At 46.6% G+C, this 26919-nt stretch overlaps 1 protein-coding gene across 1 annotated transcript; it reads left to right on the top strand.

Moving 5' to 3' along the window:
- Positions 1-222: 222 nt before the first annotated feature.
- LIPG (lipase G, endothelial type) lies at positions 223-26324 on the top strand. Its single transcript, XM_010586738.3, has 10 exons — positions 223-609; positions 3664-3845; positions 5503-5682; positions 6846-6957; positions 13364-13585; positions 15856-16098; positions 16971-17091; positions 18016-18234; positions 21969-22073; positions 24141-26324. The coding sequence occupies exons 1-10, from the start codon at positions 513-515 to the stop codon at positions 24160-24162; spliced, it is 1503 nt and encodes a 500-aa protein (XP_010585040.1). The 5' UTR covers positions 223-512; the 3' UTR covers positions 24163-26324.
- Positions 26325-26919: the final 595 nt, after the last annotated feature.

Raw genomic sequence — 26919 nt, 5'->3', positions numbered from 1 at the left:
CCCGGTAGCCGGCGAAGCCGGCGGGGAGGAAGCGCGGCCGCACGTGCGGAGTTTCCACGCGGTGGGAATGCACAGCTTTCATTCAAACTTTGGGGAGTCTCGGTGAAGGGCGTCAGCGAAGGTGTGACCAATCAGAGTTGAGGGAAGGGAATAAATTATGCAAATCACCATCTGGCGATGGGTCAGATGACTCCGATCCTTTAAACCCGACCTCGCCGGGAGCTCGCGGCGTGACAGCGGCTAGCCTGCTTCCCGGCGCGCAGGGTGCGGGCAGACCTGGCTCAGGCTTTTCACTCCCGCGCCCGCCCGCTCCTCGGTTGAGCCAGGTTTTCCTTTTGCACCTTCTCCTTCTTTGTCGCCCTCCCTCAACTGTGTAGCGCACCACTGCCTGGTGGAGTGAGGGCTGCCCAATCTGGTCCTTCCAGGGCGAACTCCTGAAAACTCCGGGGGCAGTTTTTTTTGGGTTTTGATTCTGGTTTGCAGTTTCAAGGGAAGGGGCGTGGCGGGCAAGGATGAGAAGCCCTGTTCCCCTGCTCTGCCTCTGGAGTATCCTTTGTTGCTTTGCAGCGGGAAGCCCCTCAGAGTTTGGTCCAGAGGGACGGATGCAAGGTAACGTGCATTTGTTTTTATTTTCCCCGCACTTCTGTTTGCTGGGCGCCTATTTTCTTCAGTCCCTCCTCGTTCCCGCAAAAGTCTCCTCCCCCCCGCCCCCCGTCCATTCTCTCCTCTTTTCCAGCTTGAAGTCCGCTTGTTCCTCGGGAGCGTCTCATTAGGGCATTCCGTCGCGCGTCATCCTAGAGGCAACAGGCTGCTGGCAGGGCCCGCGCGCTCGCGCTCTCTAGCTTCCCCGTTCTATTATCTAGTTGCCTTAATCGGTGCTGTCCAGGAGCCGAGATGCCTTCCAGCAGCTCTTAAACCTTGTCCTTGTCTTTGAACCTAGACATTTGAGAGGCAAGTGGTTGTTGGAAGAAGCTCTGCAGCCTGGAGCCACTCCTTTATTCTTGGCGCAGGCTTTTCGAAGGTTAAAGTTACAGGGTAGCTGGCTTTGGCTTGATTAGTGCTCGCAGGGAGGCTATGATGGGTAACTTGTGCAGAGAAGCTTCTGGTTTTATTCCTCCAGGTCACCAGCCTCTTTTTTCCCAACACTCTTTCGTTCCCTCACTCTACCTCCTTCTACTTCACCCTCCTCCTCCGAGCTTCTAGCTTTTCTTCATTCTGAGTTCTGTTTGACAGTCTCTGAATTCTCTGAGGAATTAGAAGAAGTATGCTCTGGTGGGAGTGTGTGTAGGGTCACCCAGGCTGAGAACCAACTCATGGGGAGCCCCTACACTGCACCCAGTCACTTCATCTTCTACTATTCTGTTGAGATTGGACCAAATGATGTTGGTCCATGTCAGCTTATTCACATGTATGCGTGAGGAGGGAGGTTAATGAATGAATGGAAAAGCTTTGGTGTATGTAACCTGTTCTCAACTCCTGTACTAACTAGAAGAGTGATCCTCCTCTCCTGTAAAATGCTGAAGCCCCTTCCAACTTCTGTGTTCTGTGATTCTGATGATTTGTGGACCGTTTTGTTCATTTGAAAAAGTCTTTATTATATGCCTGCTTAGTGCCAGGCACTGTTCTAGGTGCTGGAGACTCAGAGGAAACAAATCCCAAAAACCCCTGCCCCTGCAGAGCTTACATTTCAGGAGTGGGAAAACAGACAATAAACTAATTAAAATATATAAAAGGTGGTCGGTGTATTGGAAGGAACCCTGATGGCAAAATGGCTAAGCCCTTGGCTGCTAACAGAAAGGTTGGTGATTTTAACCCACTCCGTGGCTCACAGGAGGAAAGACCTGGCAATCTGCTCCCATAAAGATTACAGCCTAGAAAACCCTATGTGGCCATTCTACTCTGTCCAATGAGGCCACTATAGGTTGGAATTGACTCGACAGCACCTAACAACCACAGTGTTACGAACAGAAATAAGGCAGGAGAGGAAGATAAGGAGTGCTGGGGGTGGGGAAGGTGGTACAATTTTAATATGGTCATTAGGGAAGGCCTCACTGAGAAGGTGACCATTGAGCAAGGAGCTGCAGGAGGGGAGAGAGTAAGCTATGAGGACTTCTGGGTAAAGAACAACCGTAAAGTCCCTGAGGCTGACGTAAGCCAGGTTGAAAGTAGTAGGAACAAAGCCAGAGAATTCTGGGGTCAGAGAAAGCCAGATGCTATGGTGAACCTTCTATATCGATACGTGGGTTTATCCACCAATCTGTCTCAATAAACCAGCCGGCTCTTTTATCCTTTCTTCTAGACTTCCCCATCTGGTCCTTGTGTGAATTGGCTATCTGGTGGAATTTGGGAAAGTGCTGAGCTAGTTACGCTTCTGGTTCAAATTTCTACCGTTTGGGGGCATTTGTTCATTACTTTCGTGATGACTAACCTGAGGTCAGCCCATGTGCATTTCGCTGAATTCTGGAACCTTATCCCTTGTTCATCTGGTACATTCTTTTCCTTTCCCTCCTGCTTTTCACTGTCCTACTCACCACCCTGGTCCCTCTTTCCATGGTTCTTTTTCCTTTTGCTTCTTATTGTGGGATAAGTTAACCTCCTGGGATGGTCATTTTTGTCTCCCCCCCCCCACCCCCCACTAACTCTGATTGCTGGGTGACAGGTACTTCAAGTTCTTAGCCCGTTATCAAATGAGTAATTTCCAGAATGGCTGAAAGAGTGCTGGGTGAGGTAGGTTTATGACTGTCTCAGATAGTGTGGTGATGACAGCCCCTTCCAACTGTTGGAGGGCACAGGGACCGTTGGTGACATTGGCTGAGCTTTGGGAGCACTGGAGCTGGAAAGGGCGGTTTTGCTGCTTTTCTGAGGCTCTCCATGGCTTCCTTCATTCATTTAAAAAACAAGATGAATGCCTGGCACATATCCAGTTCTGCAGGAGAGACATTGAAATGCATGAGGTCTTTGGAGTAAGAGCTGGAATCGAGATGAGAACATTAGGGGAAGCTCAGTGCACAACCAACAAGTCTATACCCCCTTACCTCAAATTCAAAATCTTTGGGAATTGGAAAATTTGTTTGGTAACTTGTTTGGCAGCAAGACCTGGCCTTGCCTAACTTGAACTCATTTGGCAGCAAAAACTGACCTGAATTGACAGGAGGCTTTATTTTTGCCCTTGAATGTGAGTAGTCACATATCTCCCTGCAGAAATATTGGTGTATTTAATTCACGGGGAATGCCCCAGGCCCCACTGGAGATGTTATAAAATATAGGATCTATGCATTGTAATGCCTTTCTAAAATCTGGAAAATTCTGAATTTTGAAACTCAACTGGTCCCAAGCATTTCAAGAAAAGAATGGAGGACTCATACTCTAAAACTAGAAAATTAAGGGAAGAAGATAGAAAAGAAAGAGACCTATTTATTGCAGTCACAATAATTAATACTAGTGAGTAATGAATACTCTTACACGTAGATGAAATGTCCCTTTTACAATATCTTCACAGTTCTTCTGGGAGTTGAGGAGGGAACATGTTTATCCTTATTCACCAGATGTAAAAACTGAAACCCAAGGGATTTAGTAAGCAATTTGCTGAAGGTTGGACCAGAACTAGACCACAGATCTCTCACCACCAAGCCCACTAGATGTATCCACACTCTTTCTCTCCAGATGAGCTTCAAAAATCCAGGGATGTACAGGTTGCTGCTAAGCCTTCTGTAAGTTTTAACCTCCGCACCTCGAAAGACTCAGAGGATGAAGGATGCTACCTTTCCCTTGGCCACGACCAGCCCTTAGAAGACTGTGGTTTCAACATGACAGCAAAAACCTTTTTCATCATTCATGGATGGACGGTGAGCCCCAGGGGAAGGAGCTCTGCAGCTTTACACGGGATTTAATTTCCTTTGTTTCGCTCAATTAAAAAGAATTCTGGTGCTTCCAGATCCCACCCCCCTTCTTGTGGGCTCCTTGTATTTCAGACATCTGTGAAGGATGTAATAACACCGTGTTGAAGGGGCAAACTGGGCTCCAGCAGGGTGGTATTTAATGCTGGCACACAGCAGCTTTCAGAAAGTGGCTCTCCTGAGGGCAGCAGCCCAGCTCTAGCAGCTCTTAAGGGCCCCTCTAATTACACTTAATTACGTTGGTCAACCACTGCCTTGCGGGAGCCAGCCCTCTGTAACAGCGGAGCTGAGTTAGAGCAGCTTGCCGGGCTTAGAGACGTGGGGACGAGCCAGCTGGGCTGGATGGCTGGCCGCCGTTGGCATGGTGCCCTGCTGTTTGCATAGAGATGGCCCGGTTTAAAGGCATGGGGGCTCTTTATGTGCCCTCACTGAGCAATTCACGTTGAAAGGCCCATGACAAACTTCAACAAAAAGGGCTTTCACGCTCAGCTTCAGAAGCTTTTGACCAGCGAGGGATTTATTCATTCATAGAATGATGGTCTGTAGGAAAATGGCACTATTAAGTGGGCAGGTTCTTGCTTGGGCTAATTGGGAGGAGACATGTCTCCTCTTAATGATGAGAAATTCATATCTGTTACGTGCTTTCTAGGTCTTTAGGTCTGTCACCAACTGTTGGAGCCATGCCTGGGGAAGATAGGCTGTAACCTACTAATGTGGTTGAAGGGAAGATGAATGTCCAGCCACCCTCATCCCACAGCCAACAATTAGAATCATGTACTTGGAGCTTTTTAAGGCCCCTGTCAAAATGCAAATACAAACTGGCCACGACTTACAAATGAATTGCATTCCAGAAAGTTCTTTTGTAATTTGTTTGGAACTTACAACAGCAGTTTCCCATAGAAACAAGATTCTAAATGGTTTTTGGGTTCCCAGGCTAGGCACAGAAAATCTATTTATCTCATAATGTACTTGTGGGTAGGTTTATAACTAGACCTAGTCACCATTTGTAACTTTGTTTCTGTGGGAAAATGTGTTCTGAGTTCTAATTTGAAATTCCAGGGACAGACCTTCCCTACTCTGGGGTCAAGAGGGATGGTAAAGATGGGTTGTGGGAAGGGGTCATTTGTTAACTCTATGTTTACCTAGGAGAAAGTATCTCTATGAGAGAACCTGATTCTCCAGGGTAACACTTCCAGCTGCCTTTGAATGATGGACTAGGTCACTGGCTTGACCGTGACAGGGACTCAGGTTAACTTCATGCCAGTATCACCATCAACACATTTGTGTGGGTTCATATCTCATAGTGCCCCTATCAGACAAAAGGCTCCTAGAGCGCCGGGCATCAGCTATGAAAGTTTTGATGCAAAAAAAAACGGGGGCTGTAAAGAGCAGTGAAAGACAAACACCTATGCAGCAATTTTGCCTGTGGCTGGCCCAGCTCATGTGCAAATGTTTGGCCCCTGAGCACCCATGGTGCAGGTTCTGGAACCTGGCTGGGGAGAGGGCTATGGAACTGAACTCCATATTCATTAGGATTTCTGAAATGCATTAGGATTCCCTAAACCTAGAAGAAGCATCAGGAAACGCTTTCCTCCTTTCTCTGCAGATGAGTGGCATGTTAGAAAATTGGCTACACAAACTTGTGTCAGCTCTTCAGACAAGGGAGAAAGATGCCAATGTGGTGGTGGTTGACTGGCTTCCCCTGGCTCACCAGCTTTACACAGACGCAGTCAATAACACCAGGGTGGTGGGCCACAGCATTGCAACGATGCTCAACTGGTTACAGGTAACTGGGGGTCTCAAACCCAAACCTCTTAAGAAATACTGGCCAGGCTCTGCTACAGTGACGTTCAGGAGTCTGATCAAAATCTTTGGCATTAAAATGTTTACTGAATTATTACTTGAAATACTTGAAAGCTGGGACTTCTACAGAGCCTTTCCATTATTGTGGAATCTCTGGATTTTTCCTGTTACTTAATTTGCTGTAAGAAAATTTGCCTTATGTGTCATTACTTGGTGATTTTAGAAACCGATGCCCTTAGATTGGTTGGGAATGGCCAAGAGCCAGGACTGGTTTATAATCTGAAATACCTATTGAAGTCTGCTCTTACCTGCAAAGAGTGGCTAGATGTGAACTGTTCTGAGGGGTGGGGAGGGGCATGGTTAAAACAGATGCAGCCTAATAATTTGCTTAAAATATTAAGTATGTAAAACAGACCTTGAGGTCTTAAATTGACTTTTTATAGGTTAATGACTCACCTGAGATCAGTGGATTTACTTGGGGCCAGGGAGTACACTAGCAAAGTGACTCAATTACCTGGACAATTCCAACCTTTCCATGGAGTATGGTAAATTCTGGCTGCATTCTGGTCAGGATTCTTGATCAACCCCAGAATCTACTGCTGAAGTTGTTTTGTAGAGCTTGGTCCCTGAGCCACGGGGCCAAGACCCCGCTGCCTTGCTCCCTACCACCTAAGTGCCCTGTCAGGTTATGCTGCTTCAACTCTGGGGTCGCAGCTGGCTTTAGGTGAGTAGCTTGGCAGTCCCTGGGACCAGGGTGGAGGTCAGGGCCTAGTAGGGTGTGCAGGAAGCATACTGCTGCAGGCTGTGGCTGGCACTTCAATCTCCAATGAGTCTGGTGGCTTTGACCTCCGCACAGCACAGCCTCTGTCTTCCCCCCTTAGATTCTGCAAGAAAGAACAGAACACATGTAGGTAGCAGAAAGTCAGGTATCCAGCCCCGGGCATTTGAAGTACACCAATTCCTTTTGACCTTCCCTGACCTGGCTGTCACCCATTCATGTGGCATTGCCAGCAGTGCCCCTGGGAAGTCTCTGTACCTACCACTCCTGCATCTGCTCCTCCATCATGATGAGTTGTTCAGTTCTTGGTCACCCTGTGGACCCACCACTGCACTCTTCATGGCATATGCTTTTGTGACTTCCTGCAGGGGAAGGAAGACTTCTCTCTTGGGAATGTTCACTTGATTGGCTACAGCCTCGGGGCACACATTGCCGGGTATGCTGGAAACTTCGTGAAAGGAACAGTGGGCAGAATCACGGGTAAGTTCTGCTTCCTCGACTCACTGCTGGTGGTCCCCGAGCCCCCCTCAGCTTCTCTGACAACCCTTTTTTTCTGAACCAGAGTGCGCCCAAATGAGGAGGTAGCGTGAGTAAGTCATAGAACGTTAGCTTTGGAAGAGACCTGGGAGAACATCTAATCCAGAGCCTTTCATATGTTCTCTTCAGTCACAAAACTTTTTTTTCAGATTGAACTTGGATGGGACTCTAATATATGAAACAGGTAGAAGAGGATGTTCTGTTGAATCTGGGTCTGTGGAGGGTAGTGTTAGCCGTGCTGGAGTCCTTGAGTGGTGCCAATGGTTAGTGCACTTGGCTACTAATTGAAAGGTTGGATATTCGAGTCAGCCCAGAGGTGCCTTGAAAGAAAGGCCTGGCACTCTACTTCCAAACAATCATCCATTGAAAACCCTGCTCTGATGCACATGGGGTCACCACTCAACAGCAACTGGTTTTGGTTTCTGGTTAGCCGTGCCATTTGTGGCTTCCTTTCCCCTGGGAGAGTTCCCAGTACACCAGCGAACACAGTTTGAAAACCACTGATCTGGTCCAGCTCCCTCATTTTACAGGTGAGGAACCTGAGACACAGCTAATAACCTTGGCCTCCAAGTTTCTGGAAGTTCACTTTAAGTCTCAGTTGATGATACTGGGAGGCCTCAAGGGAAAAGAATATGCGGTGGATTCTTGTCTGGATTCTGCCTCTGATTTCTATTTTATCCACCAGCTGCCTCTTTCTGATGTTTAGGTGGCATGTTGAAGGATGCCAATTACCTGCTTAGAATGGGTTATCAAACTTTGTCATTAAAGAGGCCCTTCTGATGCTGGTATCCATGTGGTCAATAGAAAATCGAGCTTCCCATCACAAAACTTTAGTGAGCTTTTAATATGAGAGCTTGGATGAAATCATTTAATTGACTGTGAAAAGTAAAGTTCTCTTTCCTGTTTTTGAGCCCTTCAAGTACACACACAGAGCTTCCTCTAGGCTAAAATAAATGGTAACTTTGTTGCCCTGAACTTTTATCCTCCTTCCAGTATTCTTTTATTTGTGTCCACTCCTAGCTTCCCCCTCACGCCCAAGATAGTCAGGTAGGAGGAAAAATTTGATCACTTTCCGTGAAGGGTTTTCCTTTTAAAATGGGACTCTGGCAGAAGGAGATTCCCAGCTAAAGAATGACAGAGTAAAGGTGGAATTTCAGGTTTCAGCAACAAGCTGGTGGGGTAGATTTTTAAAAAATAGTCGTGAAGTTTTGCTGTTGCTGTTAGTTGCTCTTCAGTCAATTCTGACTCGTGGTGACCCCGTGTGTGCAGTATAGAACTCCTGTATAGGGTTTTCAAGGCTGTGACCTGTCGAAAGCAGATTGCCAGGCTTGCCTTCTGAGGCTCCTCTGGGTTGGTTTAAAATGCCAACCTTTCAGTTAGTAGTCAAGCACTTAAATGTTTGAGCCACCCAGGGACTAAAAAAAGAAAAAAAACGCACGGCCATCAAGTCAATTCCGATTCATAGCAATCCATGGGACAGAATAGAACTGCCCCTTACGGTTTCCAAGGAGCGGCTAGTAGATTCAAACTGCCAACTTTTTGGTTAGCAGCTGAACTCTTAACCACTGAGCCACCAGGGCTCCACCTAGGGACTGGTTCTCCTCAAATTGTTAAAACCACCCACTTTTTAGTTAGGCTAACTTAGGCTAACTCAGGCTAACTCACACACACACACACACACACACACACACACACACACACACACACATTTATTTAGATTCAATGACAGGATTCGGCATAGCCTGAGAGCTTTATTTTTGATTACCAAGGTTGTGGGGCCTGAACTGGCTCCAAAGTGGCCAGTGATTATGTGGCCACACAGGACTGCTCGTAAACCCATTTCCGGTGCAAAGCCGTTAACTTGAAGCTACTCTGGGTTCCATTGTCTGAGTACCTGTTCCTATCTCCCGAATGAGAGGTCTGAGGTTTCAGAGCTGGGCCAGCCCTGTCCAAACTGCAATGCACACGAGGCCCCCACGAGAGCCCTGGGGCCCCTAGCGTTGTTGGCGACAAGGACATACTGCAGACCTTCCCTTTCACTGTGTCTGTCTGAAATGAGATAGGGCTGGTGAGGAGCTTTCCAGTGCTTTCCCCCTGCCTGCTTGGGTGGCAGCTGCCGACCTGCAGGCTTTGCTTTCTCTCCTGGGACCACTGGGGCAGCCAGGCAGAATGCTAATCAGTGCTCTATGCTGCCTGCATGGAGCCTGCGGCTGCCTGTCCTGAACGCAGGCCCATCCCTCTGGCCTTTCTCTTTGAAGCAGCGGCCTGGGTGAGTCCGACAGAAAGGAGTGGCCTCTGTCCAGTTGCCAAGCAGCACCTCCGAGGGTATTTGGCTCACCTGACACTTGCTGTGGTGAAAGTCTGATGGAGGAGGTTTGTGCACCGTCTTCTTTCCTCAGCCGGCAAGCACCAGAAGGCTGCGGTTTGCAGGGAATCCTGAAGCCAGTGATGTAACTAGGCAGAGGCGGCAGGGTGTCCCTAGCCCTGGGCTGGCCGGGAAAACCCCTGTCTTGCTTGGGCGAGAAAGTTGTGGCCTCGGGCTTGCTAGAGTTTTATTTTATTTCCAACTTAGGCTTCTGAGAGAAGTCTGTGCTGTGGTAGGGAAGAGGTCATGCATTTCTAATTGAACCAGTGTCTGGTGAGTTATAATAAATAAGCAAGCAAATTCATTTGTTCCTTCAACAAATACGAATTGCATCAGACTCTGGGCTAGGTGTTAACCTAATGTATGACAGGTACTTTATTCTATCTCTATGTCTCATAGCAACCCTGCAAAAGAGGTCTTTTGGGCCTCATCATATAGATGGGGAAGTTAAGACTCAGCAATTAAGTAATGGGCTCAAAGTCTTGCACCCTGTAAGTAGCTGAGCTGGGATTTGAACCCAGGCTGTCAGGTTCCAAAGCCACATATCTAACCACTACAGCATGCTGCCTCTCTTCCGTATGTGGAGATAAGGTAGTGTTGATGTTCAGTAAGCTCTGCTTTGCCACCCCAGAATGCACAGCCTCAGAGGTTGTTGGTGCATGTATGTGTGGATGCAGGTTCCATTTGCTGGACGGAGCACATTTGGGAGGAGCCTATGATGGAATGGAAGGGGGAGGTAGTTCTCCATCTTTCTTTCCTTTTTTTGGAAGGGTTAAGTTCTTTCTCGGAGCCCTGGTGGCTCAGTGGTTAAGCACTTGGCTGCCAACCAAGAGGTCAGCAGTTTGAACCCACCAGCTGCATCTCGGGAGAAGGATGTGGCAGTCTGCTTCTGTATAGATTACCAAAGTAACCAAACCCATTGCCACCAAGTCAATTCTGACTCATAGCGAACCTATAGGACAGAGTAGAAGTGCCACCATAGATAGGGTTTCCAAGGCTGTATATCTTTATGGAATATTAAGCCAAGTGCTTAACCACTGTACCACCAGGACGCCTGTAAAGATTATAGCCTCGGAAGTAGACGTGATGACACACAACAACAATACAAGTTCTCTCTCCCATTCCTAGTTAGAAAGTGAATTGTGTCACTTTCCCCCAGAGTCTGTGGGACAGGTATATGTGTCAGGGACAGCCAAACCAGAGCAGGCTGGGCCAGGCTGGTGGGTGAAGGCAGGGCTGCCCGATCCTACTCAGCTTGCCAGCCAGCCAGCCTGTTGAGAAGGCCCGTCCACTGCCTGCATTCCTCCAGCACAGCTTGGTTTCCATGGCACTGACCGTCTGGTGGGGACCTTTGTTCACAGTAAGCAGAGTCCCTCTCTTGTGTTGGTTGCAAAGCAGAATGTTCTCTCTTCTCTCTTTTTTTCTTCCATGTGAAAGGCAGGGAGAGGCCACTTGCATCAGTACTGGGGTCCTTGCAGACTCCAAAATGGGTCGTTGAAGGCTGTTGAGGGAGGGCACTGCTTTTTATCATCTTTATTTTGAAGCTGCACTAAGCATGAACCCCCAAGCAGCCTGAGCTCCCTTTCTACCTTGGTCATACACAAATCTATCGAAACTTGTTCTAAAAATTCTTTAGAGTTTCAGTCTCCACCAATTCTCAGGAGTAATGTGTTTCACAAGTTTACTGCCCACTGTTTATTCCAAAACTACCCCCAGGGAGCCTCATGGTGTGCTCCCTGATCCTACCGGGCTGGTGGCTGGTGAACACAGTTCTGTTCCCATCTCTTCCTTTCATGACTCAATACATTTTTTTTCTCTCCTTTTCTTTTTGTTATTGTGATTTAAGTGAAAGTTTACAATTCAAGTCAGTTTCTCATATAAAATTTTACATACACATCGTTATGCGACCCCAGTTGCTCTCCCCACAATGTGACAGCATACCCCTCTCCACCCTCTGTTTCCCGTCCATTCAGCCAGCTCCTGTCCCCCTCTGGCTTCTCATCTCACCTCCAGACAGGAGCTGCCCACAGAGTCTCATGTGTCTACTTGAGCCAAGAAGCATACTCCTCACAGTATCATTTTCTGTCTTATGAAAAAAATTAATCTTTGTCTGAAGAGTTTGCTTCGGGAATGGTTTTAGTTTTGGGCTAACAGAGAGTCCAGGGACCATGACCTCTGGGGTCCCTCTGGTCTCAGACCATTAAGTCTGGTCTTTTTTACTAGAATTTGAAGTTTGCATCTCATTTTTCTCCTGCTGCATCGGGGGTTCTCTGTGCATGCCCTGTCAGGGCAGTCATGACTCAATTCTTTATCATATCCTCTTCCTGCCTTGGTATTTCCACCAGGATTTCTCGACCTCGGCCCTATTGACAGCTTGGGCCTGATAGTGGTTTGTCATGGGAACTGCCTTGTGAATTGTATGATATTTAGTGGTACCCATGGCTTCTACCCATTAGATTCCAGTAGCTTCTTCCCAATTGTGACAACCAAAAATGTCTCCAGATGTTTCCAAATGTCCCCTGCGGGGCAAAATCACTCCCAGTTGAGAACCAGTGTTCTAGGCTGAACAGACTCCCTTCCCTTGCCACACATAGTTCCTCAGCTTTGTCCAGGTCCTCTCTCTGCCTTTAGGGCAAAGGGGTTTCCAGGTTGGGATGAGCCAGTTCCCATGATTAGTTGGGTTTGGTAATAGTAGCTAATATTTACAGTGACAGCACTTAATCACTTACTATCTCACATGAACTGTGTGAATTAAGGCATTCAGGTTCCATTTTATAGATGATTCTGAAGCACGGAGAAGCTTTTCAAAATCTGGCCCACAGACCACCCAGTTTTTGTATTACTTGGGGAGCAATGCAGATTTCTGGGCTCCACACCAGACCCACCAGCCAGAATCTCGAGATGGCCAGGGACTTGGCAATCTATATTTTATGCTTTGCAAGTTCTTTTTTTGAATAGTTTTACGTTTATGTGGTTCCAAAATTAAAAGACGGTGAAAAGTCTCTTACTGTTGCTGCTACCTGGAGCAGTTCCCTTCCCCACCTTCCCCTTGAGCGCATACGTGCACGTGCACACACACACACACACACACACACACACACACACACACAGAGGTAATCAGGTTCTTCTGTGAACTCCCAGAGTTCTTTGTAGCTACATAACCCACTACCTACTGCCATCGAGTCACTGCCATGTCTTTCTCCTGTGGAGCTGCTGGTGGTTTCGAACTGCTGACCTTTTGGTTAGCAGTCAGTCCATCATCTTAACCACTGCCCTACCAGGGCTCCTTCATAGCTATATAGTGGACTGAATTTTTAGCATACTCTCCAGTGATACTTCTGCACTTTCAAAGGTGAGAGCCAGTGCTCTACACAGCACTGCTTGCCTGCTCCATGCAGGGAGTTTGGAAGCAAAAAGATTTTCTCATTGTGGCTGCAAAATAGAGGCATTCTGGAGGCCTGGGGTGTGGGTTCTTGGTGTCTGGTGTAAGCCCCTCTCTCAACAGTTTATCCCTTCACCTGATTCATAACCAAAGGAATGTGAAGAACAAGTCCAAATACAAATACTGGTAGTTCAGGTTGGGGAGACTGAGCCCTCCCTCTCAAAGGATGCAGGCAGCACAGTTATTCTTTAAAACTAAAATTGAGGCTGTGGAAGACTCAGTGGCAGGATGAATGGGATGGATGACTTAGTTTTAGCCAGCCTGAGTTCTTTCCAGAACTGCTCCAGTTCTAACAGTCTGGGGTTTGTCGGAGTTGTATGTTAGCGTGAAACTTATGACCAGTCTACTGAATCAGCAGAGGCGTCAGGACATGTGAGGGCATTGGAAGATAGCATCAGTTCCTTGGCAGCAGACAGCAGGCCTTCCATGTCTTGGTTCCCAGCTCAGAGTCTGCCTTCAATCTGCACGTGCTGACTTTAACTGAGGCCCCATTGGCTTGGTGTGTCTGAGATGGCTGTACTGGCTCCCCATTCTCGCTGCAGGTTTGGATCCTGCTGGGCCCATGTTTGAAGGAGTGGACATCCACAAGAGGCTGTCCCCTGATGACGCAGACTTTGTGGATGTCCTCCACACCTACACACGCTCCTTTGGCTTGAGCATCGGGATTCAGATGCCCGTGGGACATATCGACATCTACCCCAATGGCGGTGACTTCCAGCCGGGCTGTGGACTCAACGACATCCTGGGGTCAATTGCATATGGAAGTGAGTTCCTTCTTTTCTGCTTCATGTGGAGGTTTGACCCAGTTATCACATCTCTTCAACCAGCCAGAGCTGTTAGTGCTCCCAACAGCACGCGTTTCACTGCTTATTACCCTTTCCTTCCAATGAATCAGCCTCAAACATTGTGTTTGAAATTCCTCATCATTTACAAGCCTGTGAATAGCCACCCTGTGATCTTCACCCTGCTTTCTCATGTGTTAATTCCATAGCTGTTGTTCATTGTCAATTTTTTTTAAGACAAAAGTAATTTTTTGTTGCAAAAAATCAAGCAACGTAGAATTGCATAAAGCAAAAAGTCAAATACCCCTCACCTCCTGCCCCATCGCAATTTTCACTCCTCAAAGGTAGCCAGTATGAGTAATTTTGAGTGTATCCTTCCAGTCTCTTTTCTTTGCGATTTTATTTATATATATGTGTGTGTAATTATATTTTTCAAAAGTGGGATCTTAACCACAATGTTCTACAACTAGCTTTTTCAGTTGTAATATATTATGGGCATTCCCATGCCTGAGGTTACATAGAACTACTTACCCTTTTTAAAGGCTGCATAATATTCCACAATGTGGATACATTATAATTTCATTTTTGAATAACATTTTAAAGAAGTAAAACCAAGATGCTTTCTCCATTCCGTTGTAATTTACATTCTGAGTGCCTGAGCAGACTTGAGATGAACTGAATTTGCTGCTGAAACTGATGTGTAGCTCCATGTGACCAGTGTTTTTTGGGGTCTCCCACTCTCTCACTGCCTTGGATCCTGGCAGCATTTCCTAGTTGGGTCTCTCCCCTGTGATGCTCTGTCCTTTGGATGTCTCGCTCTGTCGCTCAGTCTTAAGATTGCTGCCCTCTCCCAAGGTGATTGATATCTAAGAGCTCCTGCAGGCTGTGGAAATCCCTGGATGGGGAAGGTATGGGATGATGGTATTTCTTGAGGCTGGTGGTACCAGTGAGGAAGGGTTAGGATTAGCTTTGCCAAATTTTTCTGAAGGCCTCAGGATTTACATAAACTATTGGCCTTAGCCCCTGTTTACAAGAAAGAATGATATACCAAACAAACCAAAAAACCAAACTCGTTGCCCTTGAGTCAATTCCAACTCATAGTGATCCTATGGGACAGAGTAGAACTGCCCCATAGGGTTTCCAAGGCTGTAAATCTTTACAGAAGCAGACTGCCACATCTTTCTCCCATGGAGCAGCTGGCGGGTTCAAACTGCCGACCTTTCAGTTAGTGGCCAAGCGCTTTAACCACTGCACCACCAGGGCTCCTTAATGATGTACCAGGGGCTAGAAAAATCTAAATTATACTTCTAAGTTTGCAACCAGATACCTGTATGACCACAGTAGTAAAACAAAAAAGCTCTCCCTGAGCAGGCGTACAGTGCTTATTGAGCAAATCCCTTCACCTCTATGGACCTTTGGGTTTTAATTTATAATTGAAGGGAATGGACTAGAATGGGGTTAGCAAACATTTCCTTAAAGGGTCCAGTAGTAAATATTTTGGGCTTTGCAGACCATACAGTCTGTTTCAACTATTCCATTCTGCTGCTGAGGCATGAAAGCAGCCATAAGCAATCCCATAAACAAATGAGCATGGCTATGTTCCAATAAAACTTTATTTACAAAAACAGGTGGCTAGCCTGCCGGCTGTAGTTTGCTGATCCCTGGTCTAGGTGATGTTTGGCATCTGATCGATTTCTAGTGTTTTGTGACTGCACAACTCTGCCAGGACATAAGAAGTTAGGAGTCCGACCGCACACCTGGTCTGCATCACCCTATTTAACACTTACCGTGCTGGCGCTCCTGTTTGTTGTTGCTGTGTGTGTGTTAGTGCTGTCTTGGCACCTCGTGAGTCAGCAGCTAAGTGCTGGGAATGACCTTACATTTGTCTAGGGGTCTATCAAAGTGCTGGTAATCTATTAAGAATTACACAAATAAGAATACTAACAGCAGCAATAAAAATAGTTACCACTGCTGTTGTTTAGAAGGGACTGAGTTTCTGTTAATGGTGGAATGATTTGGAAAAGGATAGTGATGGTGGTCATACAACATGAACATAATCAATGTCACTGAATTGTACATGTACGAATTGTTGAACTGGCAAATGTTTTTGTTAAATTTATTTTTACCACAATAATAGTAATTAAAAAAAAAAAGAGCTCTCACTGAGCAGGCATACAGTGCTGATGGATGGACTACGCGATCAGATGATTGCCAGGTGCTCACCCTCTATGTTCTCTCTCATCCTCCCCCAGCCATCACGGAGGTGATGAGGTGTGAACACGAGCGGGCTGTGCACCTCTTTGTTGACTCCCTGGTGAACCAGGACAAGCCGAGCTTCGCGTTCCAGTGCACGGACTCGAACCGGTTCAAAAAGGGCATCTGTCTCAGCTGCCGGAAGAATCGCTGTAATAACATCGGCTACAATGCCAAGAAAATAAGAAACAAGAGGAACAGTAAAATGTACCTAAAAACCCGAGCAGGCATGCCTTTCAGAGGTAACCTTCAGTCCCTGAGGAAGGGCCTTAGTCTTTTTCCCCTTACCGTAATGCCATGTTGAAGGAGCCCTGGCGGTGCGGTGGCTAAGCACTTGACTGCTAACCGAAAGGTTGGCGGTTGGAACCCACCAGCTGCTCCGTGGAAGAAAGGTGTGGCCCTCTGCTTCCATAAGAATTAAAACAGCCTTGGAAGCCCTATGCGGCAGTTCTGCTCTGTCCTGTAGGGTCCCTGTGAGTCGGAATTGACTCCACAGCAACAGGTAACGGGTTGCAGATCAGGGCACACCCCAGCCCAGGGGAGTGGCCCAGCTCAGTGACTGCCCAATCAAATCACTGCATTGCACAGGCCTAGGAAACTTAATTGTTAAAAACAAGCGGTAGGGACACCTTTTGTGATGTGAATTATCATTCTGTGATCACAATATCAATATCTTACATTTCTATCTTGTCTTTAAAGCTTCCAGAGCTGTTTCATATTTGTATTTTCATTTGATCATCACAGCAAATTTGAGATAGGGAGAGCAGTGGATCAAAATGATGTCTTACATTTTTGTAACATGTTATAAAGCCACAGGTTTTGTGGGTATTGTTTTATGTGTGAGGAAGTTGAGGCTCAGAGACGTTAACATCTTGGTCCTTAATATAAGGTCATGCAGGTATAAAGTGGCCAGGCCAAAATCCCCAGTCTCCCAGCCTCCAGGTTCAAGGCTTCTTCTTCTTCTACACTGCTGTGTGGCTTTATGCCATTGGACAGAATGGGTCCAGAGAGAGGCTGGAGGTTGTGCTGGACAAAAAGGACATCAGTTCCCAAATCCTCAGTGTGCTGGTGACAAGCAAGCCCCACAACTGTCTTTGCTCTGCTTTCCCTGCAGTCTACCATTATCAGTTGAAAGTCCACATCTTCAGCTACAAGAACACGGGAGAAATTGAGCCTTCTTTTTATGTCACCCTGTATGGCACCAGTGCGGATTCCCAGACACTGCCTTTGGAGATGTGAGTCAGTTTCCTTGGCTGGGTTCAGGACTGAGAGCACACTCATTTGGGAGTGAGAGAGGGCGTGTGAGCTGCGAGCAGGCACAGGAAAGTGTGGTCCCAGTGGTGCCTGGGGAGGAGCTGGGTGGGTCCAGCTGCCTCTGTGGTGCTCCTCTCTCGGCTGTGCACTCACCCAGTCCCTGACTCAGAGGGAGGCTCCCGGATGACTCAGCAGCGTGAGAAGCTGCTGGGATCAGCCTGGCAGAAGCTGCTGCCTCATTTCAGGCTCTACCTGAACCCTGAGGCTCTGGGAAATTTGGAACTTATAAATGTCTTCCTTGGACCTTTTCTAGTGATCTGGCCGTGGGAGGGGTACGAGTTAATCTGTGCATATTTGTTGAGCACCTGCAAGCACAATGCCAAGTGATGTTGGGATTGTGAGGAAACGTCCAGCAGGTACCTGCCTCTCAGGACTTCAGGTCCAGCGAGGAGATCAGGTGTGTACACATACTCACGAACAGGGCAAGGCAGGCCACATCAAGTGCCAAGTGAGAGGGACAGCAGTGAGGGCTAGTTCAGAGGATAACAGATGCCTGTGGGCTGAGAGGAACACTTGTCTAGTGGGGATGTGACTTCTTTGTGCGTTTTCATTTCTGCTTTCTCGGTCCTGTCCCCTAAGAAGTAGCATGAATGGGGAGATGCACAAGAATGGTTGGGATAAGAAGCCTGGGTGCTGTGGGCAGTTACCTCTCTGTCAGCGTAGTGCATACATGAGCTTCCACCCTGGTCCTGCTGGTGGGATGCAGAGGGCCCAGGTGGGGGGGGACCTCATGTCCATTGCTCTGTGGCATCACCCCACGTGGACCCTCCACGTCCTACGAGCAAGACCAGGGTAGAAGCTCATATGTGCAGGAGAGTGAGACAGGCTTCTCTCTCACCTTGTAGAGTGGAGCCAATCGGCCTGAATGCCACCAACACCTTCCTGGTCTACACCGAGGAAGACCTGGGGGACCTCTTGAAGATCAGACTCACCTGGGAGGGGGCATCTCAGTCCTGGTACAACCTGTGGAGGCAGCTTCGCAGCTACCTGTCCCAGCCCCACAACCCCTCAAGGGAGCTGAATATCAGACGCATCCGGCTCAAGTCTGGGGAAACCCAGCGAAAGTAAGTACCATCTTCTACCTTGTGTGAAGAGGGAGCAGCAGGCGCGGGCCTCTGCCCTGTCGTTTCTTTCCAAACACGCACCCAGAGCACACAGACAAACCTCAGACACTGGGGCAAGGCCGCTGTGAACTGTTGAGCAGCTTGTGCGCCGATTACAGGGTAGGTAAACTCAAACCTGTTGCCGACTCACAGCAACCCTACAGGACAGAGTAGAATTGCCCCATAGGGTTTCCAACGATGCAGTCTTAAGGGAAGTAGACTGTCGCATCTTTCTTTCACAGAGCAGCTGGTGGGTTCGAACAGGCGACCTTTTGGTTAGCAGCTAATTTCATAACCACAGCACCACCAGGGCTTCTGAGGGGTGGGCACCCAAACCAAACCAAACCTGTTGCTGTCCAGTTGATTCCGACTCATCACGACCCTATAGGACAGAGTAGAACTGCCCCATAGGGTTTCCAAGGAGTGGCTAGTGTATTCGAACTGCTGACCTTTTGGTTAGCAGCTGAGCTCTTAACCGCTGTGTCACCAGGGCTCGGAGGAGAGGATAAAGTGGCTGACAAATCCAGCCCTTGCTCTGTTTGTTGAGCCATGTGTTGGCCTGGAGGAAGGAGCTCTTTTCCTGGACAGGGCTTTTTTGGAGTGCCGCCTTGTTGATCCGTTTACGACGGGGCCATGCAACCAAAAGACTTTATTTGCTTTTGTCCACAGCAAACCAAGGTCCTGTCCAGGGAGCCCTCAGCTTGCTCTGAGTGGCTGAGGTCTGCGGGAGGATGTGGTTTCCCCAGGGTCATTATTACATCCCTCCTTCTGGGGCTCTGAGGCAAGGACATGGGCCTGGGGTCCTAAATTCAATTCTCTGTCCCATGCCAGCTGGCAGCTTCCGTCTGCCTGGCATGAAAGAATTAACTCCACACTTGGCATGAAAGTCCCAGACCTTCATATATCAGTTCTTGTGTCGTGCTGGAACTCTCTGACATGCTGCTTTCTGAGTGGGAACCAGGGAGGGCGCAAAGCCAGGGCAACTGGGAGACCTTTGCCCAGAGAAGAGGCTTTCCTCCGCCGAGTGCTTTGGCAGGTCTCTGAGAGGTCACTGCCAGCCTTGGGAAGTGGGTACGAAGCAGCCCCAATGTTTTTGCACCTGACCTGGCACTTGCTCCTTTACCATTTTTCCTGTGTCCAGTACACATCCATCATCTATGATGAGCCTGTGGCAGCAGAGGGGGGCCTGAGTCCCTTGTTGAGCCATTTGTCTAAACACCTGTGTGCCAGATGGGGGGAGCTGTCAGTATCAAAAAAACAAGCCTCTGATAATCGTGTATCTTTTTACTTCTCTTGGTTCTTGTAAAAGCAACCGATGCCTATGGGTATGGTGCCAGAAAGATTATTATTTTTATAAAATATTCCGAGTATAATAAACACTCATTAAACCACTGCTGAGAACAAACATTTGGAATTTTTCCATATTGGTTTCAGATGAGAGACTTAACAAAGTAAAACATTACGGATAGAGTTAAAGCCCCTTTTTGCCCTGACCTTGTCCTATTCCTCACCCTCTTTCAAACCAAATGTAACTAATACATAATTCTGATGTTAGTGTGTTTTCTTCCTTCCTGTTTTTATACCTTTAGTAATTCTGTTTGAGGAGTCACTGGGTGGCTCAGTTCAGCACTCAACTACCAGCCACAAGGTTGGCAGTTCATACCCACCCAGAGATGCCTCAGAAGACAGGCCTGGTTATCTGCTTTTCTGAAAGCTCGCAGCTTTGGAAACCCTATGGAGAGCTCTACTCTGCACACATGGGGTTGCCTGAGGCAGAATCGGCTTGACGACAATTAACAACAACAAATTCTGTTTGTATCCATAAACAATGCATAGAATTATTTTGGATGCTTCTGACCTGTAGATAAGAGGACTTATCATTTTACAAATTGCCTTTTTTGCATTCAACATTGTTTTTCCAATACAATTTGTCCAATACCTGCAGCTCTAGAGTGTTCATAGTTAACTGCTATATGTAAATCTTCATTGTATAAGGAAACTATAGTTTTGTCATTCTTCTGCTGAATATTTAAGTTGTTTTTACTTTTTTGCAGTTACAAACAGTGCTGAGATGAACCTCCTTTTACGTTTTCCTTGTGCGTGTGTGTGAGGGCTTCTTTGGGGGCATGTATACCAAAACGTGGAATTGCTGAGCCATATGTATTTTCCAACTTGACTACCAGTTGCCGTTGAATAGATTCCAGCTCATGGTGACCCCATATGTTTCAGAGTAGAACTATGCTTCATAGTGTTTTCAATGGCTGTGATCTTTCAGAAGTAGAGTCGCTTCTGGGTGGATTCAAACTGCCAACGCTTTGGTTAGTAGCCAAGGACTTATCTGTTTGCACCACTCAGGGACTCCCCCAATTTGAATGAAAAAAAAAAAACCCATTGCCCTTAGTTCATTCTGGCTCATAGCGACCCTATAGGACAGAGTAGAACTGCCCCATAGGGTTTCCAAGGAGCGCCTGGCGGATTCGAACTGCCGGCCCTTTGCTTAGCAGCTGTAAAACTTAACCACTATGCCACCAGGGTTTCCTCAACTTGACTAAAAAAATTATTAAATCCCTCTCCAAAGTGGCCAGAGACCAATTTTCAATCTTGGCAACAGGGAAAGAGAGTTCCTTTTCCCTAGAAGTTCTTGCCATTCTGTTTGTTAGGTGTGAATTAGTCTCTGTTCTTTTAATTTGCATTTCCTGATTGTGAGTGAGGTGGGTCACCTGTTTATATGTTTATGGGCCCTTGGGCTTCCCAGGAAAGGTTCTTAAAGCTGTCCAGATGGTGGCTTTTGTCCTGCCAGTAGGCTAATTGCCCCTCTGAGGCATGGCTTAAGTTATAGTTGTTATACCCTTGATGATTTCCAGTGATCTTGGTTGTTCCTCTGCTAAATCTTTGATTTTGACTTGCAACTGAGCACCAGTTAATCTTTTCAGTGGGTATTTATGGAGCGTAGGAATCCATGAGTGGCGCAAACGGTTAATGTGGTCAGCAGCTAGTTGAAAGTTTGGAGGTTCGAGTCCACCCAGAGGCATCTCGGAAGAAAGCCTTGGTGATCTACTTCCAAAAAATTAGCCACTGAAAACCCCATGGACACAGTTCTACTCTGACACACATGGGGCTGCCATGAGTCAGAAGCAACTTGACAGCAACTGGGTTTATAGTATAGGTAACTTGTGTTCCTGCATTCGAGGAGTTTATGATCCAGCAGAGGTGTTAACATAGGAATCGATGAGCAATTCAAGGCGGTGTATAAATTTTAAAATAAAACAAAACATTCATTATTAACTCCATGACATAAGAAGTAATGATAATAACAAAAGCAACGTTAGTATAGGGATGTAGTTTTTTTTCTAAATTGAGAAGTCAAGGGAGGGTTAGGTCCATGAGGCTTGAGAGAGGCTCTGGCTTTAAAAGTCAGGCGGCCCTTCTGGTGGACTAAGGGGAGAAGGTGCAAGAGGTGTGCTTCAAGGCCACGTGAGGCTGAATTGTGGACAACTTTGAAACAAGATGGTTTAGTCCTTGTAGTAGTGATGGTGAGCCCTGCCGGTTCCTGAGTCAGGGCATGGAACAATGAAAACATGTCTTTTCTCCTTGCTCCATCCACCTCTAATCCAGAAAACACTGCCTGGCTGATGCACAGCCGTGTACTCCCTCTGAGATGTTTGGCTACATAGGTGGTTTCTTTTTCTTCCTAGGTTGAGTTTTTGTGCAGAAGACCCTGAGAACACCAGCATATCCCCTGGCCAGGAGCTCTGGTTTCGCAAGTGTTCTGATGGCTGGAGGATGAAAAACAAAACCAGGTAACAGGAGATTCCCCCTACGTTCGCTCAGCACGTGTTGGCTGATCACCTGGCATGTGCCGGACAGGGACTGGGCACTTGGGGTATGGAGTGAGCAAAACAAAAACTCCTTCCCTTCTGGAGGTGACCTTCTGGTGGAGGGGGATAGACAAATAAATAGATGAAATATCTAGAATGCTGACCGGCAGTGTTACTGTCCCCACTGCCTCTCATTCTGCTGTGCCCTGTAGGTGCTGGAATGAGGCTTTCCAATAACTCAATCCCTGTAGTTGGTGTCTAGGCGCCCTGCCCTAGTTGAAAGTTGGCTACATAGTGACCAAGGTTGTGGGAAGGTTCTACAGCTCCTGGTTTCCTTTTGGGCGCCATGTTGTAGTGGGGCAGGAGGGCAGAAGTACAAGGTGCTCCATTTTTTTTAAGGTTCTCTGGAACTCAAGTTGGTGTGAGTGGGTGTTAGTGGGCCAGATTCTCCCCTTTTTCAGAAGCAGGAAAGCTCATGTATGTGGAGCAATCAGACAAAGGGGCTGTCTTCAGTATCCTGTTGCCCCATGCTGGAATCCCATGATTCCAGAACTGAGAAAAGCCAGTATCATGGTGAGAGCAGTGGGCTCATGCAAAAGGGCAACCTGTGATATGCCCTCTGAACCTAAACACCTGCTGAGGGGAGGGCGACTGTTTCTCCACCTGCCCTGACCCGAACTCAGGTACTAGATAGTAGTATTGTTGCCATTTACCGGGTGCTTAGCGTGCTCCTGCCCTGCGTTCCGTGCCTGACACACTTTATCTCATTTAATTTTATCATCAACCCCATGAGACAGGTGGTGTTATTCTTGTGTGCAGATGAAGAAATCGAGGCTCAGGGGGAGTAAGTCACCCAGCTAGTGATGGCAGAGTGAGGGCTCGAAGCACTCAGTCTACTCTAAATCCTGCACTCTTTCTGAACACAGAGGTTCCCCTCACTCCAGATAAGTCACCTACCTCCGCCTGGGTACCGATCGTCGAGCAGCCGTGCCCGTACTGGGATCCCCTGTGATTAAACGTCTGGCGGCACTGGGGCCCGGCTGATCCTCAGCTGCTCTGTCTCCTGTTTAGGAGCATGAACTTGACCACAAGCGCAGTAATCACAGGACTTGTGGGCTTTTGGAAGCTGCCCATCTAATTAAGTGACTCAGGCTAGCACAGGCTCATATGATTTTCTGCTATAATAATAATTTTTAATTCTTTATGTTTGTATTCAAATGTATAACTTTTAAAGTGCTTCCATCTATATTCTCTTCATGGATCTGCAGAACAGCTGTGTAGATTGGACTCACCCGGGAAGGATTGCAGTGATAAGGCGATAAGATATTTTATTCTTTTGTACTGATCCAGAACTTCATTACAGTTGAGAACTATATAACTCACTTCATACTGATATTTTTTAGGAAAAAAAAAAAATTCCCTTCCCTTCCCCTCAAAGAAACAGAACACAATAGGAGCCTGGGCAATAAGAACACTAGGAAGTTGTAGTATCCCTAGACATCTATAATGCTGTTGCTATTCTCCCTCCTGATGTGGGTGCTGTCTACTTGTCCCCTGATAAGGAGACTGAGGTTCAGAGAGGCTCAGTGGCACCTTCTTGTACCTGAGATTAGAGTCCAGGTTTCTTGACGTCAGCCTTGCCCACTTCCTGCCATACTCTTTCTTTTTTCATGTCTCTTTCATATTTCTACATCAAGACAAAGAGGACACGTTGATAGTTCTCTCCACATTTGTGTGTGCATGTGCGTGGCTGTTGGGGGCAGGTATTGTGCGAAACATGTAAGGCACGGACCGTGATACTAGAACTAGAAAACCCAGAGAAAAAGCTCCAGTGCTATGTCTCTCAAAGTGAATCTGTGGCTTGTTGGGGCGGGGGGGCGGGGGGGGTGGAGCGGAAAGAAGTATTCAGGAACTTTTCCATTTGTTCTAAAAAGAAAGAAAGTAGTCCTGCAGATGTGGAAAGAAAGCTTGGTCTTAAGGTAAACAGCCCACCTGGCCTGTGGCATAAATGAGCTGATGAGCGATGCTCTCTCACATGCTTCCTTTCAGTCCAAATGTGGAGCTTCTCTGAGGGTGCCAGCAAGGACCCACCACCTTCCATGCACATGGAGAAAAGTTACTGCTGAGGACCCACCCAGTGGGACAGCCCCTCTAGGCCTTGAACCAGAGCCCCAGGAAGGGCTTGTTCTCTGGGCCCATGCCTTTGCCTCCTGTGACAGCTGGGACTTCTCACCGGAGGGGACTGTGACTGCTGTAGCTCCTGTTGCTGTCCTAGAATAGCTCTGACTCCAAACCTCTGATGGCACCTCCTGGAGCACCGAGTCCACCTTGTGTGTATACAGCCTGATGCGCGGGGCTTCTTGTGCATGTAGGGCTGGCTTCTAAGATCTAGATAAGCCTGTGCTTTGCCCAACAGGGAGCGCTGACTCTAAAGTGGTCCTGTGTACTATCAGCTGCTTGACCTGACTTGAGCCTTCGTAAGAGGTCTTTCCACTGGGAGCTGACTCATGTCAGGATGGCAGGCCTGTTGCCTTGTGCATCCAGAGAAGAGAGAGTAGCTCTAGGGGGTGCAGAGGCCCTGACTATTGGGGTTCTGATGGCTGCATTGGTCACTACTGGTTACATCTTAGACATTCCATCCTGCTCCCCAACTCACTCCCTAAACCACTGGCTTTTTAAGTTTTTCCATTGTTTGTTTTTTAAATTTTGATTGAACAAACATTTACCAAGCACATAAAATTAAGTAATATGTGGCAGTAGACATATTACTAAACCTCATCAGACTTTGTCTCCTCATTTGGAACCTAATTAGGTGAGGATTTGTAGAAACCCTTCCAGCTTAGACAGTCCATGAGTATGTGACGATAAGGCCTGAAGGGCATTGGGGGAGAGTTACAGCCTATGAAAGCCAGGGGCCCTGAGATGTTGAGTGGTTTGCAGCTATTTCTTCAGAATTCACATGATGCCATTTGTCCTACGAGTGACATATTTGGTCACTGCCAGAATAGTAAGCAGAGTAGTGTACAGAAATGGTGGCCAGTTGCTGGGTATGACTGCTCTGGAGTGAAATCTCTTCTGTTTAGGGAGATAGAAGATATCACATATGTTATACATACCTGTTTACATAGATACCGGCACCTGTCAAGCAGAGCTGGGTCGAAGATTTCAAACAGTGCCTTTTGCTTCCGAAATATCTTTCTTTAACACCAGTGCGTTTTCTGTGTTGAATTTCTTGAAAAAGCCTCAAATTTTAGACTTTGATTTGAATTAATATACATGGCATCTGAAGAAAGTTTTTCAAAAGATTTTCATGTGTATCACCTAATTAGAGTTTCACAATAGGAGGAGCAGGGCAGCTATTATATTTCCTATTTCACTGAACTAAGACTTGGTGAGTTTCAGCCACATGCCTAGAATTGTACACCAAGTTAGTGGCAGAGCCAGCTGAGGACCCAGTGTGCTCATCTCTGAAACTTCATGAAGGCTTCTACAGCCAATTTCTACCAATATGCCCAGATGTGACAAACAAAAAACTTGTCACCCATAAAATTCTAAACACTTTCATTAATGTATAACCAGGAGCAAACCTATGCCAAGGAGTTGGGCTTTTTTATGGGTGAGGTTTGTTTGGGAGGAGCTGAGATGTCAGGTGGGGTGAAGAGCGATTTTCTTTGTACTTACGGTTTTTAATCATTGTTTTAATCTGTACCATGCCAAAGTTGTATCATTAATACCAAACTTCCGAAGACATAACCAGTCGAGTCTTAATTCAAGATATGTTCTCAATCCAATTGTGTGCTTCTGTGATTGCTTTCTGGCCAAAGTGAAGCTTGCTATTGACTGTGCATCCCAGTTACTTCTGACTAATGTTTTTAGTAATGGAAACCTAGAGAACTGAATCCTCAGTGGGTCATATATTTATGCATTTGGTGTGAAGCCTTATTTGTATATGATGCTTTTTAAGAAAAAATGCTACTTAGAATACTATTTATTTGAAAAAAAAATTTCAAATGTATATAACGTATAAAAACAAATATGTGGTATTTACTTTAAGATTAACCAATCTTGAGATTAAAACTTTTTTCTTTCTAATTTTTATTTATTTTGTTTTTGTTGTTGAGAATATACACAGCAAAACATACACCAATTCAACAGTTTCTACATGTACAATTCAGTGATACTGATTACATTCTTCCAGTTGTACAACCATTCTCACCCTCCTTTTCTGAATTGTTCTTCCCTCATTAACATAAACTCACTGCCCCTTAAGGTTTCTATCTAGTCTTTCCAGTTGCTGTTGTCGATTTGATCCCATATAGATAGCTCTTAAGAGAGCATAATGCTCATGGCAGACCATTTTTGCTAGTTAAGCTAAACTATTGTTTGGTTTCAAGATGACTTCAGGGGATATTTTTGGTTTAAGGCTTAAAGGTTATCTCAGGGCAATAGTTTCAGGGGTTCATCTACCCTCCATGGCTCCAGAAATTCTTGAATCCATGAGAATTTTCAATTGTGTTCTGCATTTTCTCCCTTTTGGGAATCTGATCAAACACTCAGTAAGGTAGCGAGGCACGAAATTAAAACTTGTTTTAATAGTAAAATATTAAAATACTATAAATTCTTAATGGTCTGGCAACTCAATTTTTAAAATTGGAAAGAATGAACTTTCAGCAGAATAGGAATAGAAGGAAAATTCCTCAACATAATAAAGGGCATTTATACAAAGCCAATAGCCAACATCATCCTAAATGGAGAGAGCCTGAAAGCATTCCCCTTGAGATTGGGAACCAGACAAGGATGCCCTTTATCACCACCCTTATTCAACATT

Source organism: Loxodonta africana, chromosome 11 (genome assembly GCF_030014295.1).
Source record: "Loxodonta africana isolate mLoxAfr1 chromosome 11, mLoxAfr1.hap2, whole genome shotgun sequence".
NCBI classification, from domain to species: domain Eukaryota; kingdom Metazoa; phylum Chordata; class Mammalia; order Proboscidea; family Elephantidae; genus Loxodonta; species Loxodonta africana.
This window is presented reverse-complemented; position numbering and strand designations above follow the sequence as displayed.

What these genes read in the sequence shown, in the direction of transcription:
- LIPG (XM_010586738.3), top strand. Translation starts at nt 513, where the DNA reads ATGAGAAGCCCTGTTCCCCTGCTCTGCCTCTGGAGTATCCTTTGTTGC. An exon ending in GGGGTCAATTGCATATGGAA is followed by an intron (nt 13,586 to 15,855) that starts GTGAGTTCCTTC and finishes ATCCTCCCCCAG; the next exon opens with CCATCACGGAGGTGATGAGG. An exon ending in CAGACACTGCCTTTGGAGAT is followed by an intron (nt 17,092 to 18,015) that starts GTGAGTCAGTTT and finishes CTCACCTTGTAG; the next exon opens with AGTGGAGCCAATCGGCCTGA.